Source organism: Heliconius melpomene, chromosome 16 (genome assembly GCF_056956725.1).
Source record: "Heliconius melpomene rosina isolate 202511_hmr_F chromosome 16, ASM5695672v1, whole genome shotgun sequence".
NCBI lineage: Eukaryota > Metazoa > Arthropoda > Insecta > Lepidoptera > Nymphalidae > Heliconius > Heliconius melpomene.
This window is the reverse complement of record NC_140404.1, coordinates 7,695,460-7,713,732: the sequence shown is the minus strand read 5'-3', so window position 1 is coordinate 7,713,732 and position 18,273 is coordinate 7,695,460. Positions and strand designations below refer to the sequence as shown.

The following is an 18,273-nucleotide window of genomic DNA, read 5'->3' as shown; positions in this document are numbered from 1 at the left end:
CTAAATCTTGAGCATTGTGTGTTTAGTGACATGATTCAATGTCACGCTTTGCGTCGTTAAGTCGTTACCAGGGCGAGGAAATGTAAATATCTAATATTAATTTATATACCCCTGAGTGGAAACAAACTCAAAGCTACAATCGTCACTTTTAGTGCATTCTTGTGTCCTCACAAAGTCACTAGTCTAAATGATTTCTGCTCACGATTAAATTATTTATTTGAGTATAATTGCATTAAATACTTATTTATATTTAAAGTTTTGAAAGTAAGTAAAGTATATCGATGTGCATTCGTTGTATATTCGTACATGCCATAGATATGTTTATGTATATCTGTGTATCTCTGTCAATCAATCAACCATAGATTCTGATAATAAATATGACATTTGTAATTTGTATTCACTATTCAAGTATTCAAGAATTGTGCATCGACGTCCGACCCTGAAGTATTAGTCCTTCGTGAAATGTTACTAGATTTTGCTAACAAAAAGCTTCATGTGTATGGAAATGAATTTACAGACCCTTTTTCAGGATTTTAATCCTAGGTACATTTCAAAAATATGACATGGCATATGTTGATAGTTTCTATTTATATAATAATGTTAAGTGACTATTATTTTTAATTTTCGCAGCAAATTTGTCGTGCATACTTGCTTGCTAGTATTTACGGCTTTGTTGGCCCTAAAATTGGATAATACAATAACATGGTCTTACTGGGCAGTGTTTACACCAATATGGATATGGAAATTCTTAGTTGTTCTGGGTGCTACAGTGGGTACATATGTTTGGTGGCAATATCCTCATTTCAGGTGAGTTATTCATGTTCTGAAATGCTACAGTACAAGATTTTAAAAAGTATTATAATAAAATAACATGAATTTATAGTATATGATATTTTATTGTAAATGATGAACCAATTTGTTTACTATATCTATATTGTTACAGACTGGAAGGTGAAGCATATATTCACTACAAAGCAATGTTAATTAGCCTTGCCATACATTTAATATTGCTTATGTTCGAACTTCTTGTATGCGATCAGTTGACTACAGCTCGCCATTATTGGATACTAGTTTTTATACCACTTATTTTTATAAGTATTGTGTCGATTGCAATTTGTATATGGTGTGTAAAACATGATAGAAGCTATGAGGTAATTATCGATATGTCATTCATTTCATTCTCAATAACTACTAAATTTGAGGAGAAAATTTAGCACTATAAGATAGTGTTTGGTTGTGGGTCCAATCCCTATTTTGGGATAGGATTATATTTAAAATATTTTTTCAAATTCAGAAACAAAAAAACCTTTGCCATAAACAAAGAACATTGGCAAGAGGAGGAATGATTTATTTTTATTTCTAAACCTCTACCCAACTCTTCTCTGTTTCTAACATGCAGGTAGAAAGTGGTAAAGGAAGCATCTTGATAAGGTTTTCTCCAAGTACCTTGTATTTTCAGATTTACTCTGATTGAAAAGAACAACTTCTTAAATTATAATTTGAATGCATTGTGATGCAACACAATATCTGACTGTCAAATGAGATTGTTGTGGGTATGGTTCCTATTTCAGGGATTGAACTATTTAGTTCTTGTAATAAGTCGTAGTTGGGTGCAAAGTAAGGAATGTAGTGTCTTAACACTAGTTTTCCTCTGTCTACACTGCTACTACTCTATGAATCTTTTCAGTTGGAGCTTTTCTGTGCTGTAAATATACTTCAGTTTATATTTTTGGCATTGAAACTAGATGTCTTTATAAATTGGTCTTGGGAAGTTGTTTTTGTTCCACTGTGGATCCTAATGTGTCTCAGCCTTGTAGGTGAGTGTAGGTATTTTTTTATATATTAACATTTTAAATTTATAGCTATAATATATTTGAATTTTACTATTTTAGTTGCACTAAAGATAATGTTTTAGATTTAACAAGTATGTGTACCTTTTTCTACTTGTTACCTTTATACATTTTTTCTGTGACATAGCATGGTATGCTCTGCTCCCCATTTTCCACTTAACTTTCGAATCCTTATGCATTGAGTGAGAGAATTAAATGTTGCATTTTGTCTCCTATAGAGATTTTTTTTTCTCCTCAATCAAATGGGGAATTTTTTTTCTCCTCAATCAATGGGGATCAAACTCTTAATTGGCACATTATAGTCAGTTGGTGCCCCAATGTGTGGCACATGGCCTCAACGTTTTTAGACTTCACATAAAATAAAGTATGACAAGATTTCTAAGTGAAAGTAAATAGCATACTTTCAAATATTTAGTAATGTAAATAATTTTTGAACTTAACAAGACTGTACCGACAAGAGATGTGTGACTTGGAAACAGCCCAAGCGTCATACATTCTTATTGAACTCTATCGAAAGTTTTACATATTTTTATTTGTTATTCACTCTATAGATACATGTTATAAACTTTTGTGAAAGAAAAGTTATTCTTCATTATGCATATATTAAATTGCATATTGTTTCAAATGTTTATTTTTATTCAATTTATTTATTTTTTATTTCTCTTTTTTCTGAATGTTAAATGATTTTTAAGTTATAGTCAATTTGAATTGTTACTTTATCTTATTTTAGGGGTTCTGTATAGCATAATATTTGCGGGTATATTACTGAGGACTCCAGATGCAAATATACAACAGAGACGGACTAGTTTCAATTCGGCCCTGGCTTACACTTTTACTGTCATACCTATATTAGTATTTCAGGTAAATAAATTTACAATTTTTGAAAGAAAGATAAGGCCGAGGCCGTCGTAGGCAGAAATGTTTCATTATTTAATATTTTAATTTCTTCGGTCTGGTAACAAGACTTAACGCGGCGTCGAGTTCCGCCACTCGACACGCAATGTCTCAAAAATTTAATAGAACAGAGTGTCTTAACAATACGTTCCTTCTGTCTTCTCTGCTATATGCAAAACAAAATACAGCGTGGAGATAAAAAAATCCAAGTTTTTTGTTAAAATAATCAGCTTCACGCTGTATCCAGCACACAGCAAGGTAGGCAGAGGCCCACTTTCCGCCGAATTCTGGTGGCATTGCGACACCAGAGCAGAGATATGAAAATTACATTGATAAGTAAAAGTATAAATTTGTAATGTAAAATCAATATATATTGTATATGTATATTACATTTTGTTCCAGGTATTATTAACAAACAAGTTAGATGATGAATTGTCGCTATCCTATATAGTAGTTGTGAGTCCGCTTTTTGTGACTTATGCCACTCTTATCATCATGTCCTTCAGTTCAAAAGGGGGAAATAAATGTAAGTATTTGTTATTTGATGCTTGTAATATAAATACTGTGACTGTACATGCTATGTTTTAGGGGTTAGATTCCGAACGCGGGGGAATGAAATATGATACATTTTCATTCCCTTGCTCTGATAATAAAACAAAGCGCGGCGTTGAGTTCCACTACTCAATATGCAATGCCTCTAGAGTTCGGTGGCAAGTGGGGAATGGAAGTGTTTTAACGGGAATGTAGTGTCTTACACTAGGGTTCCGGTTTCTCTCTATCTACTTTGATATGTGTGGTATATAGCGTGAAGCTAAAAAAAGAGATGTCGATGTGAGAGTCAATGTGTAATGTCTCGAGAACCTGCACTAGGTTCCTTCTGGCTACCCTGCTATATTTATGATGTTATATACATGAAGATTAGAATGATACATATATGAATCTAAAAATAATTTGTCTTACTATAGCGAGAAAGTTAAAGTAATTCATTCTTCCAAAATAGAATTTACAATATTGTATATAGATAAATGTATATATCCAAATTAAATATAACTTTTTTCACAGGGTGGTTCGGCATCAGAAAAGACTTTTGTCAGTTCCTTCTGTCAGTGTTTCCACTACTACAGGAGTACGCAAATATTGCCTATAACAATAATAATATAAACCAATCAAACGGCATACCAACTGAGCCGATGAACCAAGAGCCCTACAGAGATGAGGAAACACAGAAGAAAGTAAAAGAGAAGAAATCTCACAAAAACCAAAAGAAAAATGAGGCCATGAAACCTGTAGTGCCTGTGACAAGTATTGATATGCCAGATTGATATATTTTAAGTAGATTGCTATAGAGTGCTAAAATGTGTGTTCAACTTGTTAGAAATTATCACTTTTTTTAAAGTGTTCACTTTAAATCACAAAAATGTATCGTGCTAAGTAAATTTTCGTATTACTATCGCCGAGCGCGATTTTTTGATATGAAGATTTACAAAGTTACAAAAAAAGTGTTGTGAAAACTTTTTTCATACACATTTTTGATCCTTCCATTTTTTTTCTGTAACGTTTTCAAATAAAATGTTACTTACTTTTTAATCTTCAGAGCTTTGGATGTAAGTAAGATTTTATACTAATGAACATGATATTTAAAAATTGATTAAACTAAAATTCAATATCTTTTTAGTTTACTTAAAAACCAAAAATCTATTGCTCTGAGTGAATTTTCATATTATAATTTCCTAGCACAGTTTTTTTATATAAAAAATTACAAATATTGAAGAAAAAAATCTTAGGAAAGCTCCTAAACTTATAGTATTTTCATGTATATATAAAGTTATATAAAGTTAAAGTTTTGATAAGAAACCATTAACCATTATTTTTGAACCCCTCGATTATAGTTAATAACAAAAAACAAACAATATGATACTTAAACAATAATTTAAATAACTAAAATTTTCAATTGTGTTTCTACATTTTTAAAACAGTATTTTGAAACCTATTAATATGAAAATTTATTACGTAGTTTTGTAAGTATGAGCTTCTGTAAAAAGCAATAACTGTTTGTTAAGTTTGTAATTTTCACAAAGATAGAAGAATCCGCAGATAAGTTAGTGTTAAGACAATCCCTTCACGACACCGATCAATTTTCAATACATTGCGTGTTTTGTGGCGTAACTCAACCCCGCGCTTTTTTTACCAGAGCGATGAAATGAAATTGTTAGTTCCGAACGGGAATTGAAACCACAACCGTAGCTTTGTAAACGCGATGGTTGTATATATTGATATTATTACAGGATATTCAATTGTTTTGTTATTGTATAGATATCAGTGTTTACGAAAGTTTTTGTTAGTTCTTAGTTAAGTTAAATTAACTATAATTTTTTTAACAATACTGTACTTAAGTTATATTAAGATTGTTTTAAGAATATTTTTTGTAATTGATTTGCTTTGCTTTAATTTTTATTAGGCACTTATAGTAGATTATGCCTTGGTTATTTATTAAATAAAAAATTTGGGGGTCTTTATTATACAATAGTTTTACCATTTTTTGTTCATAAATGAAATAGATCTTCAATTATGCTCAACATAATGAAAAAAATTACTTAAGTACACGTATATTGCGAGTGACTTCTTCCATGATTGTAGTAATGTAGATTTATCTTGCCGTGTACCTAATATATTAGCAAAATATTTTTACATTTTTAAATGTATATATTTTTTCAATAATCAAATTATGTAAAAACCACGTTAATATCCTTTTATAATAACATAGACTTCACGGAGTGAGGAAATAAAACTGTCTTCTTACACGATGTATTTTTAACCTATTTCAAAAAGGGAGAAGTTTTTATTTCGACTGTATTTTTTAAATTACAAATATCTTTTTTTTATACTTAGTACAGTCATGATTTAAGTTATTCAATATTCATCAAATGTTAGAATGTTGTGTATTATTATTTGTTTCATTGGTGCCTGTATTTTAAATCTGATAATCAATACGACTTTTTACTTTTGTAAATAAATACTGAAATTTGGTTATATCAATTATGCATGGAATTAGATATAAAATATATTATGTTAATTTATGGTAATTTCTGTCATTGGTGAAAATTGAAGCAACATGAACTTTTAACAATAATATGTATCATAAAAAATTAATTGAACTAAAATCAAGTGTACTATTTTTCTATAATATTAAATGAATTTATTGGTGTTCTAGTATTTGTGTGTTATGACGGAGGTTGTGAGTTCAATGCCTGTTTGATGAAAATATGTAAATAATGATATGTTTTCTTTTTGTCTAAACTGAAAATTAAAAGGGGGTACTTATTACTTTTTGCTTTAATGATTATGCTGATTTTATTTTATTATTACTTTTTATTCACTAAAGTGCTGTTAGTAAACATTCATATGTGTTTTTAAAACTATAATATTGAATAATATTGCAATCATTCAATTTCGTGTGAAAGGATATTTGATAACCAATTTGTAAGTCTAAAGTATCAATATTATTAATCAAAATGTTATATATATAATTTAAAATAATTGATATTTATCTTTTTCGTAAAACTAAGAAATCTTACATAATATGTAGCTTATATAATAAGCTTGAACTTAGTACCAAACAATCATTGTAACATCATCACATTATTTAATGTTTTACCTTATCTTAGTGTTGTACAAAAACGTAATACCTAAAATGTGTTACTACTACCTTTTATTATATATTTTATGTAAACACAATATTACAAAACCACACTTAATAAAAAAAACACCCACAAAAATTGGGTACATTTTTTTTTGTGGAAGCCAATATAAAGAAGAAAAATTTTGCTGTCCAACGTGGACGGTCTTTTATTCTTAAAGCTCTCTATGTATATTTTTTGATTTCTTAAAGCAGGCAAATATTTTTTAAAATTTATCTAAATATACATTTACTGTTCGTGAATAAGCTCCTCAAAGTATTATCAAACGAGATTAATTAAGAATAGTTCATTAATATTTCATAGACGGAAAACAAACTTCACAAAATAGGGGCCCATAAATAAATCCTATGAAAATAATAATATTAAAAATTAATATTACTACTAAAACAACTAGGGCAAAGCAAAAAAAATTTTTTCGTAAGCCATTTATAGTTTCGTGTCAAAGTGCAATCTGTCTACTTGACTGTTCATACTATATCATTTGTACCTGAAAAAATGAACACGAATGAATTATTTCTGTGCTATGACGCTACTTTTTCGTGTGTAAAAGAAAACATTTTTATGGATAGATTTACGACTTCAACTTTCACTTGTGTCACGCTACGCTTTCAAGTTAGTATACCTAACAGTAGAAACCCGATTAACCGGATTAATTAATTTGCTTAAACATTTGGATAAATGTATATCCGGATCGAATATATAAAGAAGATTTGAGGAAATATTAGTCATGAAACAAAATATTTATACTTTTAGTTTTATATATACAATTGATTAAATAATAAATTTTGAAAAAAAATTAAGAACATATTTTTGTTATTCAAGGGTTGGTTTGATAATTCCAAATGCATATAATCGAGGGCCGGATAATCGAATCTCCACTGTATGTAAAACGTGTATGAACTTTTAATATACTCAATAAATATAGTATTATATACTTGGATTACTTAAATTGGAACTAATATAAATTAAATATCAATTAGGTGTTTCTGTGTAATTATAGAAATAGTCACTATATTTTTTTATTGTATAGAAAATTGGCATTGCTAATTTTAATTAAATGTTATTTGTAATTTACACTTGCATATCGCTATTTCACTTGGTCATAAGATAGGTGCTTTTTATTTAAATTATTCTTATTTTAACAACAAAGCTTCAGTAAAAGTACAGTCAGAGAACTTAAAGCTCAACAATTTGAGATGAAACTATTTTTAAACTATTGTAAAAACAGTTTTTAATGAAGATGACTGTACTTTCCGAGCTTATTCATTATGAAATTATGTATGTATGTACTAATTAGATAATAAATATCGCAATATAGGTATTATACGAAGTAGGATGTTTTTAATTGTACAGTGAAAATTGTTATATCTAAACAATAAATTGTTTACTGTGATATATTCTTCCTAATACAGCTTTGCAGTACTTTGTGGATAATTAGCTGGTTATTTTTGTTAAATAGAATCGTTTATTTATTGTTCGTGAATATAAAATACTTGTACAATGAGTTCAGAACTTTTACTTGCTGTCATTTATTTTAAGTTATAAACTATGTTTTTCAACTATTAATTTACTTTTGAATTTCAATATTCTTTAGTGTTATGTAACGTTGCGCCGATCGGCTTGAGTTTGCCGTGACTTTAATATAATTGATATTATATAATACAAACAGAAACTTACAGTATTTTTTATCCAATAAGTGTTAAAATTTAATATTTCAAATACTTAAGTTTATTCTGACCCTTTTAATATTTAGAATCAACTGAATATCTGTTTTCTTGGAAGTTCCTATACAAAAAAGTATATATATCTACGTTAGAAAAAATATATTTTTTGTAGATCGAGACATTGCGTGTTGAGTATCAGGAGTCGTGACCCAATTCCCCAGTTTGGATAAACAGTCCAATCAAGTAGTATTAAAACCCTAAACCACAGCATGCCACTATCTGCAACCTTAACTGCATCACAATGGAGTCCGCCCTATTTTAGGTCAGCCTACTCAGGACCTAAAATAATTTTTTAAGTCAAACAAATGACTGCGGCACTAAACTTTATACCAAAGTGTCTACATAATCATTAGAAACGTCGTTCATTTTGAAATTACTCCATTACCGCCAAGGTCGAGGTTGAACAGCCATAAAAACTTTAACGATAGCAATTCTAACTTGTCCTACAAGAGCAACGACGCTAACTTTGCAAGGAAAGCTGGTACCGACGTCTCTGAAAATCGATTTCTTTTCAAAAATACGATAATACCACAGTCACTATGATGACTCCATGCAGTTAGGGTTACTATTGTTTATTTACTTCGAAACTATATTTAATTAAAATGACAATGGCAAAAATATCAAGCAATAGATGGATTAGTGAAGAGACAGCAGAAGAAGAAGAATTGTTTAGTCATTGTAGAGAAATGGATATAGTTTGTTACGCTATCACCAAAGTTGTTTTAGAAGCTGACAATAAATGGAAAGACTGCGTTAGTAAAAAGAACAGTCACTCGTTAACGAATCGTAGTTACATTATGGAGCTAGTGAGTATACAGGTACGTTTCTAGTTTATTTATATAAAAACGAAAAGTTTCTTTTTCGAAGTTCTTCAGTTAAAAATCTCTTTTTTTCAGGTATTAGATCAAATAATAGAATATTTAACGAAAGTAGTAAAATCATTATACAAATTAAACCCCAAGTTAGCTAGATTAAAGAAAGAAAATGGACTGCTTGTGAGCAAACACGATCACGTGTTTGATAGATTGTGTAACAGAAGATTTATAATGTTGCAAACCATATACAATCTTATAATGACCATACTATCCACCTGCCTTCACAGAGAAGATTCTAGAAAAATGATTGAATCCTGTTTAAGGTAAACCTTGTTTTCCTTCGCTCAGATGTTCACTTAAGTATGTAATTGTGTTTTAGTCTATAAAATATCGCACGCAGCAGGGTAGGCAGAGGGAACCTAGTGTTAAGACACTCTGTTATGAATTTTCTGCCGAATCCTGGAGGAATTCAACGCCTAAAATATTTAATTTCGTTGAGTTGAGATCGAACTCACGACCAGTCGCTTCTAGAGTCACACACCTGTGCTCCTGAGCCACTACTGGCGTCATTATAAATTACTGAAAGGTACTGTTTGTTTCAGTTTAGTCGGCATTTATAATAACTTAATAAGTTTAAGTAACAAAAAGTTTACATCTAAATTCAACATCTGCAGTAACACATACCCGAATACGATTAGTGAAACGAAGCCGTTGACGTTAACTAAAATAGTCCAAGTAAGTCTCATAAAGTATTATTTTTTCCACTCATTTGAAATACCCTAAGGTACGCTGATAGGCTAGAAGATGTTATACCTTAATTTTTTATTCAGTTTACTCTGTATTACGCATAGCAGGGTAAGCAGAAGGTACCTCGTGTTGCGTCACTCGGTTTCCCACTCTCCGCCGAGATCTTGAGGAATGTGTGTTAAGAGAGATATATTAAATATTTACATTTTACTGATCGGGAATCGAACCCACAACCGTCGCGTTGTGCTCCTGCTCCACAAGTGCCTCAACCTTACCTTAATGTACAAATTTATTTTTTCAATTTAATCATTAAAACCTCCATTTTTTAATATTATCCATTTTATGACTTTAATTTTCTTCGTGTGGGTGGTAGGTGCTGGCGAAAAGTCGCACCGAAATTAACTGTCACCGTCTAATAAATTGTTTGGTGTTAATGTACAAACCTGATGACCGCGTCGACAGCGCCTCCTGCTCCAGCAGTGAAGACAGCTTGGAGATATATCAGTACGTTTGTATTACTTTAATTTTAGATATATTATATGTTAAATTTAATTAGAAAATACAATATTATTATAATTATTTTATATGAGACCCTAGTAACGCAGTAAAACAAGGCTGATTCGTGGTTGTGGGTTTGGTCTCTCTCTCTACTTAGGGGAAGTATTATTTTTTTAGTTTTTCCTTTCTGGTAACTTACACTCAAAATCTAATGACTCGAAATTTTGTTAACGCTAGCTTCTCTATCTGTGCTGTAACATGCAGGAGGTATGAAGCAAAAGAAAATGTGAGATAAATTCGATTCGAATTGATGTGTTAAATTCGAGTTTCATATACATATTTAATTATGACTTGGATAATTACAAACTATTAAAAAATATATAAAGAATCGAAAAAGAACCTCCAATAAAATAAACTGTTTTTTTTTATTTTATACCAAAAAAAGTATTACAATCAGCATTTTTATAGAATATCAAAGTATATCGAGTCTAAGTAATTTAATCTATTTTAGTACGTTAACGAAACATATAACCCCACCTACGTCGTCAGCGTCTCGTCGTCTAAGCTTAACGAAGCGTCGACAGGCTTTCATTGATAATAAAAAAGCCAAAATGAAGCAAGCCCAGAGCCTGATAGAACTAAAGAATGGACATAAAAAAGTTAGTGAAATGCTAAACCCGCAAAACTCGGACAGTGAAATTCCTTACACTTCCCTTTTGACCAACGAATGTGTGTTGGATAATGTCGTAAATAGTGATGGTAAGGTATATTTATTATTTTTTATTATGTTTTCTTTATAATTATGTTTTGTTTAAGACTAGTCGTAACTTAAGGGAGTACAAGAGTTTGATTGTAAACGCGACTGGTTATTGGTTCGATTACCACTCTATGGAAAGATTTAATATTTTTTATTTCTTTGCTCTGGTGTGAGGGCAAAAGCGTGGTGTTCAGTTCCACCACTCAACACACAATGCCTTCAAAATTGGGTGGAAAGGAGGAGAATGTCTTAATACTAGGCTCCCCCTGCCTCCCCATGCGGTATATAGCGTACAGCTAATAAAATAAAATGCTTTGTTTATTCTACATACATATATTTATTCTACATATCTACATAATATATTGGTTATTTGTTTAAAATTTTATACTTACGTTAAGTATATTAATTAGATTTTTTTTCAATAGAAAACGTAAACGGAATACTACAAAGTGAAGAAATGTACATAGAAATTCTTTTGGACACCGTCGCCAATATGTCACCGTTGTTATTGGGGTCAAAAGGCGTTAAAAATCTTAAATCGGGTAATTTTATCCTGCACCTAATAGACTAATAAAATATAATACAATACAAGCATTAAAATTTTATATATGTTTTAATTTTTCTTGTTTAAAAATTTACTTTTATTATTCTATGTTTTTATTCCAGGTAGAGTTCAAGCTAGTAAGAAATCTGCTCAAAAAGTAACGGAATATTATCAAAATTTGTTATGGGGTGATGTTGGTGGTTGTCTTGAACACCTAGTGTTGTGGTGGTCTTCATTCCCTTTGGCTACACGGTAAGTAATCTTGATAATGTGTATAAGTATGTATTATAAAATGTTACTTATTAAAAAATGTTTTTACTTAGCTTCACGCTGTATTCCGCTTATAACAGGGTAGGCAGAGGGAACCTAGTGTTAAGATACTCCATTCTCCACTTTCCAAATTAGAATTCTGGAGACATTACATGTTAAATTGTGGAACTCAACGCCGCGCTTGACTAATATTATACCAACCACTCACGCAGGTCGCCAAGCACCAGTCAAAATCTACGTGAATGGTTATTTGCTACTTTCAACGATAACAGTAAGTAAAAATCACCTTTATCATTAGTTATTCAATTATGTAGTATAGTATGTAGGATGCTCATATTGTGCGGAGAATATTTTTGGTTCAGGCTAGCTAGAATGCTTTCTATTTATTGTAAGTGTTTTGGCGATCAAGTTACTTACGTGAATGTGATACTTAATTAAAATTTCCATCTAGATTTTTTCTTGACTTAAAAAGCATTTAAGAGCTTTTTAGCTTTACGCTGTATCCAGGATATAGAAGGATAGACAGAGGGAACCGAGTGTTAAGATACTCCGATTCCCACTTTCCGCCGAATTTTTGAGGCAGTGTTGAGTGTTGAAACTCAATGCCACGCTTTGCCTTTTAAGAACTTTTCAAGATTTGAATTAATGTATCTGGGTTAAAAAAGAAGATACCTACTATTATATCCATTATATATGAACGAGTACATATGTATCAAATCAGTAGGTAATTATAAATAGCAGATTTAATGTAAATAAGTATATCATTAAACTTTTTGTTAAACTTGATAAATATAATTATCTACACAATAGATACTCCAGAGCTAGTGTTGTCTTCATTGAGGATATTGGCAGATGCTTTGGGATGTCACGTTACTTCTACTTCTTGGGATAAACATTTTGGGTAAGTTTAACTATAGCACGGTTGATGAGTCGTGGCCACTCTGAAGTTAGCTATAGGTGGCTGCGCAGAATTTGAGTATAGATTTTATTTTTAATTCTTTTTTGCGGAGTGAACAATCACGCAATATTCCGAAAGCCTAACTTCACGGCGACCACGATTCGTCGACTACTGTATAATTTTTAAATATAATATTATTCTCAAAAATATAAATAAATTATATTTATTTAATATAACTGATTTACTAACTTTTACTTTGTTTTGTTTATGTTGCAGAGCAACATTAACAACGAACTTGGAACGAGCGTCGTTAAAGGATTACCCAGATCTTTCGGTGTATGTTACAGAAGTAAGTGTTTTCAATTATTTTTCAATGAAAATTATTTGTTCATAATAAAATGGTCCAGAATAGTCCAGATATCATGAATTCATATTCACATACAAATAACGATGAGTTAATATATGTTTTTTATAATATGCTTTTCATTAAAATAAGTCAACCGAAATTAGACAGATTCTGACTTTTTATTTTATACAATCAGGCGACGGTGTCTGGTGCTAACTTCGCAGTGATGCTTCAAGAGTTAGTCGCCCTCAACAACCACTGTGAAGTCACTTGGGACTATATATTAGGAGCACCGTTAGAAGACCTGCCTATTGTGGAGCAAATACCAATTTTACATAGACTTGGTAAGTGTAACATATAGAGTTGGTGATAATATTATAGTAATTTCTATTTTATAAATAAACAATAAATTTAAGACACTATTTTTGCACATATTTATTATCATGAGATATTTCTGTAACGAAGCTTATTAAGAGAACTTATTATGTTTTCTTAAAGGGTTTTGTAGATGTCTCTTTAGTTTTCTTTTAAGATTTAAGTAGAGTGAGAAAGAAATGAGGGGAAAAAGATCTTTATTTATATTATACTTTTTTTTTGTTGGCCGTTGTGAAGCAGTGTGTGTGTTTTTACTGTAAATGTGATGGTTGTGTGTTCAATTATTACTATTTTTTTTTTATTTATTTAATTTTCTCTCTTCTGGTATTAAGATACAGAGCGAAAATTTAAGTAGTAAGTACCTGGGGAACAGAGTTTTTTAAGATTAACTACCCCGCTATACCTAATACGGTTGACGTATCCACCCCCAGACCACTCGGTCCACACGTACCGTCTGTGGGTATCGGGCGCGGCGCGCACTCTGGCGGCCTCGTGGTCCATGGACGACTTCTTCCGGGTGGCGCACTGCGACCTCCGCGCCTGCCTCGCCTGCCTCGCCAGCTTGCGGTTTGCCGACCACTCGGACACCATAGAGGCGGGTAAGGGAATATCCATATATTATGTTATTCGTTTTTTGATTCTTTGACTCCTACACTGTCATTGTTACTGTTTTTATGTTTGTGAGAATATAACTTTTCATATGGCTTTTCATGGTGTAACCGCACCACTGCAAAATTTAATTAAAACAGTAGTTCGGAAATTAGAATAAATAACACTAATTTCTCGTTTAATGCTTAGATATTATATCTGAAAATGTGATGTTACGAAATTTAAGATCTCTGCTCACCTCTTATAAGACAATGCGAAAAAATAAAAACAACCAAAATAGTGGGTGTTCAGTAAAAAATAATTAATAGAAAAGTCTTCGAGGTAAAGTTCTTACTAGTGTACATATATTATATTTTTCAGGAAAAATCGGTGTCCATGAAAATGTTTGTGCTAAAATGAGAGAAAAATTAGTGTCAGAAGTGAAAGTTAATATACAAAAATTGAAGGTATGTAAAAAAATGCAGTATAAAATTTTATCAGTCTAGTCTCAGTCCAGTTTAACTAGTTAGTTAAACTCAATGGTTGTGGGTTCAATTCCCTCTCGGGGAATGAAAATATTAAGGTTTAAGTTCCGCCACTCAACATCCAATATACGAAATGTGAAAGGTTCCCACTGTTTACCCAGCTATATGTGAAGCTAAATAAATAAGTATCCCTGTGTCAGGACGCTCTAGAGGACATCACGTGTGTACTGTCGTCTGTGTGCGCCACCACCAGCCTCGCGCACCTCACCATGGTGTTCCCGAGCCACGCCGAGTGGCGCCGTGTGACGCGCGTCGACGTCACGCATTCGCTGTATGTGCATGAGTTTTTGGGTAAGTAATGAAAAAAATCAAATCAGCTTTACGTAGTATCCCGCATGCAGCAGGGTTAGTTGAAGGAAACTAGTGTTAAAACACTGTTTCTGCTGAATTCTGGAAGCATTGCGTCGAGTAGCGGAACCCAACGCCGCGTTTTGTTTCCACACCAGAGCGAGGAAATGATAATAAAAAAAAAAATAATTAGAAAAAAAATGTTTATTAATTCACAAACTCGGTCCCAAAATTCTTTAATTTAGCGTTTAAATGATAACAAAAATAATATTTTCCCTTAGAGAAAATGTTGCTACCAGTTATAAAGGCGTCGCAAGACATCACGACGTTAAATATGATCCTGCGCATAATGTGCGAGTCGTGGCTGCATCACATATACGTCGCCAAAGTAAAATTTACGTAAGTTTGTATTTTTTTTGCTAACATTTGTACGCTTTTACTAGTGTCCGTCTTTAAATATTCTGTCTTTCATTTAGGCTTACTATTAAGAAAGAGATCAGACATAGATATATTATAAAAATTATAGTTTTACCTCCATCCTTCTATACGTCCATTATCCATTTTTCAAGGTGTACGGGATGCCGTACGAGTGTTTATAAATAAAACAGTTTTCTATTATAAATATATAATATTAATGCATCTAAAAGTATAATGAATTAAATGCAAAAATGTATTGAGCCACGCGCGGTACTCTTAATGACCGAAAGCGATGAACTGACTTATTATAATTAAAATATTGGTATTGAGTAATTTAGGTCATATAAAATAAATGCAAGCTACGCGCTACATGTACGCGCTTGCTCGTACACAAGGTTTTGACATTCGTTTCTTATATAAGTGTAACGAGCTGATGACACTGCGAAATCAATAATAATTATTAAAATAAATCCAAAACTACTATATTTTAATGTAAATCCGTAGCCATATTATCTATTCTACCTACTAATAAAATAGAATCAAACCAACTGGGTTTGGTTGAACATGCTAGTCTCGGAGATTAAATGAAAAAAAAAAAGAATAAAGACATAGTTATTGTAAATATTATTTTTTTATTAATTACAGCAAAGACGCAGCGTCGCAACTCTTAGCTGATTTCAATGAAGTCAGGAATTGGTTGAACGAATGCAAGCACCTGCAGGCCGCGGCTAAGAAACAAATGTTACAGAACGAAGTACTTAGGTATGACGTAAGAGATATTCTAGACACGCATTCCCTCTCATCCCCTCAGCTCTTACCCTGTTTGCAAGATGGTTTAATACTTAACTTTCTGAATGCGCCCTGTACATAATAAAATATTAAGATAGCAATCGTGATAGTAATTGCTATCCTAATATTTTAACTATCTTATTATCAGAACCTTAAAAGTAGTTTTGCTTTAATGTGTTGGCAGTGTCCCACAACATTGGAATACATAATTTTGTTTTGTAAGAATAGTTGTTGAGAAATGCACCTGAAAATCTACTCCTAAAGAGACGACCGCCCTAATAGTTACTTATATACATACATATATAGCTATATTGTGGACAGGCGGTGCGAGGGCGTGGGGCGTCTGCTGCTGCACGCGCCCGGCGACCTTATCTCTATGCAGGAGTCCACCATGCAGTCCGCCAAAATACGCAAAAATGGTAAATGTATAATTAATTTAAGTTACTTATTATCTTGAAAATTTTACAAATGTAAGTTAAACGTATGTGATTTATATTATATTACTTATACTAGCTGCCCCCGAGTGGCTTCCTCCTCTCGAATATTTAGTTAAGTGTATTTGAGAAACATTAATTAATTATTTTAGTATGGTTATCTACACTGTTATGCGCCAAATAAATCGTAACTTAAATCATTCTGAGAATTTATTTCATTTTGTTCGCAAAAATTGTCGTATTTCGTATTAAAAGGTTTCACAACAAAATAAACAAAACAAAAAACTATTTACCATCTATCTATGTAGTTAGGCGGTAGGTACACACTCTAGGCAAACGCAGTTTTAAAATTCCGATCCCGTGGTTCAGCTATTCCGGAAATTAACCCGGACAAACAGAAAGACAAAACACGTTTATTTCCAAATCACAAACAGATCCTGTAATTTTATCTATAATAAAAATATAACTTATCGTTGCACTGACGTACATGGATGGATAAATAGAAGAGTTTTTGAATTTTTGTCTGTGCGTTTGAGCACGCTGATCTAATGGCTTAATCCACTTAATCTATACTAATATAATAAAGCGGAAGAGTTTGTTTGTTTGTTTGTTTGTTTGAACGCTAAGATCTCTGGATCTACTGGTACGATTTGCTTTGTTTTTGTTTTGTATGAAAGCTGCATTCTTCAGAAGTGCTATAGGTCATATATATAACATTACATTACACATATATACTAATAAATTAAAATACTTACTAATTACTAATTTGACATGCAATTTATTCTGCCATGTTAATAACAACCGTCGTTGCTAAGGAACGGTTTGCAAAGTTTGATTGTTGTTTTAAGAAAACGTCACCCAAAATTAACTTATACTTTGATATTCATCCTTATAAAAATAAATATAATAGTCACTCTTAACATTTTATCTAGATTGAAATTATAGTTTACTGTATAGCATTGTAATAAATAATTAAGGAGATGTCACTGATTCCAAACGACCTAGCCTTCGGGCGGCATAGTGTGACCGACGCGAACGGGCAGATGACGTTGACGGTTTTATAAATTTTATATATTTTCGAACTATTGTTAATTTTTATGTAATTATTTGCTGTTTATAATTTATTTAAATTACACTTTGGTTCTCTTCTTATTTTATTTGATATTGCTCGCAAAAATTAAACTATTTAGTATAGAAAAATGTTTAGTTATTTCATAGAGTCGATATCTACGAAGAAATAAAATGATACACGCACGGAAAACTTTAGGTACTTTTTGTAATATTAACAATATCCTTTAGTTACTTTTACTTCTTTTGTTGATTCATTTCAATAACTCAGATATATTTTTTTTAATAATATGTCTCTACTTATTATTCTTTTTGACTATTTAGGCTTATATTTTCTTACTAATTCTATTGAAAATTAAAAATAATTTAATAAATATTCTTATAGTTCAAGCAGGCGTAGCCGCGTCCGGGTCCGCTAGTTAACATATAATTAAATACAGTAATAGTGATTATTATTACAGTTTCAGAAAACGACACCCCCGAACAAGTGATGCCGGCGGAGATGTACGTGCCGAACCAAAAACAATGGCTGACGTTACGCGCCAACGCCTTGCGGGGGCCTGTCGCCTTCGCGTTATGTTGTATAGTTCTACAGTGATTGTAATTAAATAAAGAGATTATTTAACGTTTATTGTAGGTTATTTAGTTTTACAATATATATCTCGCATATAGCATTATAGGTAGGGCAGCTAGTGTGGCTCCCTGTTCTCCAAGGTCCGTCAGTTTTG

General features: G+C 31.7%; 2 protein-coding genes across 4 annotated transcripts; both read left to right on the top strand.

The window, feature by feature from the left end:
• Positions 1 to 385: 385 nt before the first annotated feature.
• LOC146530890 (transmembrane protein 185B) lies at positions 386 to 7,946 on the top strand. Of its 2 annotated transcripts, none has more exons than XM_085199293.1 (7): positions 386 to 543; positions 631 to 807; positions 944 to 1,151; positions 1,688 to 1,817; positions 2,581 to 2,711; positions 3,147 to 3,270; positions 3,807 to 7,946. In XM_085199293.1, exons 1-7 carry the CDS (start codon positions 494 to 496, stop codon positions 4,064 to 4,066), a joined length of 1,080 nt encoding a protein of 359 aa, XP_085055419.1. In that variant the 5' UTR covers positions 386 to 493; the 3' UTR covers positions 4,067 to 7,946. The 2 variants fall into 2 exon arrangements, with proteins under 2 accessions (XP_085055419.1, XP_085055418.1); XM_085199292.1 differs by having other exon boundaries at positions 1,688 to 1,823.
• A 259-nt stretch (positions 7,947 to 8,205) lies between these two features.
• LOC146530889 (uncharacterized) lies at positions 8,206 to 18,176 on the top strand. 2 transcript variants are annotated; one of them, XM_085199288.1, is made up of 18 exons: positions 8,206 to 8,984; positions 9,063 to 9,304; positions 9,584 to 9,716; positions 10,102 to 10,232; positions 10,738 to 10,985; positions 11,409 to 11,525; positions 11,650 to 11,779; positions 12,010 to 12,068; positions 12,608 to 12,698; positions 12,972 to 13,044; positions 13,238 to 13,385; positions 13,848 to 14,015; positions 14,386 to 14,471; positions 14,690 to 14,840; positions 15,119 to 15,236; positions 15,900 to 16,016; positions 16,365 to 16,462; positions 18,013 to 18,176. In XM_085199288.1, the coding sequence occupies exons 1-18, from the start codon at positions 8,769 to 8,771 to the stop codon at positions 18,141 to 18,143; spliced, it is 2,457 nt and encodes an 818-aa protein (XP_085055414.1). In that variant the 5' UTR covers positions 8,206 to 8,768; the 3' UTR covers positions 18,144 to 18,176. The 2 variants fall into 2 exon arrangements, with proteins under 2 accessions (XP_085055414.1, XP_085055413.1); XM_085199287.1 differs by having other exon boundaries at positions 8,211 to 8,984; positions 18,007 to 18,176.
• The last annotated feature ends 97 nt before the right edge of the window (positions 18,177 to 18,273 follow it).

What these genes read in the sequence shown, in the direction of transcription:
- LOC146530889 (XM_085199287.1), top strand. Translation starts at nt 8,769, where the DNA reads ATGACAATGGCAAAAATATCAAGCAATAGATGGATTAGTGAAGAGACA. An exon ending in TTTCGGTGTATGTTACAGAA is followed by an intron (nt 13,045 to 13,237) that starts GTAAGTGTTTTC and finishes TTATACAATCAG; the next exon opens with GCGACGGTGTCTGGTGCTAA. An exon ending in GTCGCCAAAGTAAAATTTAC is followed by an intron (nt 15,237 to 15,899) that starts GTAAGTTTGTAT and finishes TATTAATTACAG; the next exon opens with CAAAGACGCAGCGTCGCAAC.
- LOC146530890 (XM_085199292.1), top strand. Translation starts at nt 494, where the DNA reads ATGTGTATGGAAATGAATTTACAGACCCTTTTTCAGGATTTTAATCCT. An exon ending in TCTCAGCCTTGTAGGTGAGT is followed by an intron (nt 1,824 to 2,580) that starts GTAGGTATTTTT and finishes ATCTTATTTTAG; the next exon opens with GGGTTCTGTATAGCATAATA. An exon ending in TTCAAAAGGGGGAAATAAAT is followed by an intron (nt 3,271 to 3,806) that starts GTAAGTATTTGT and finishes CTTTTTTCACAG; the next exon opens with GGTGGTTCGGCATCAGAAAA.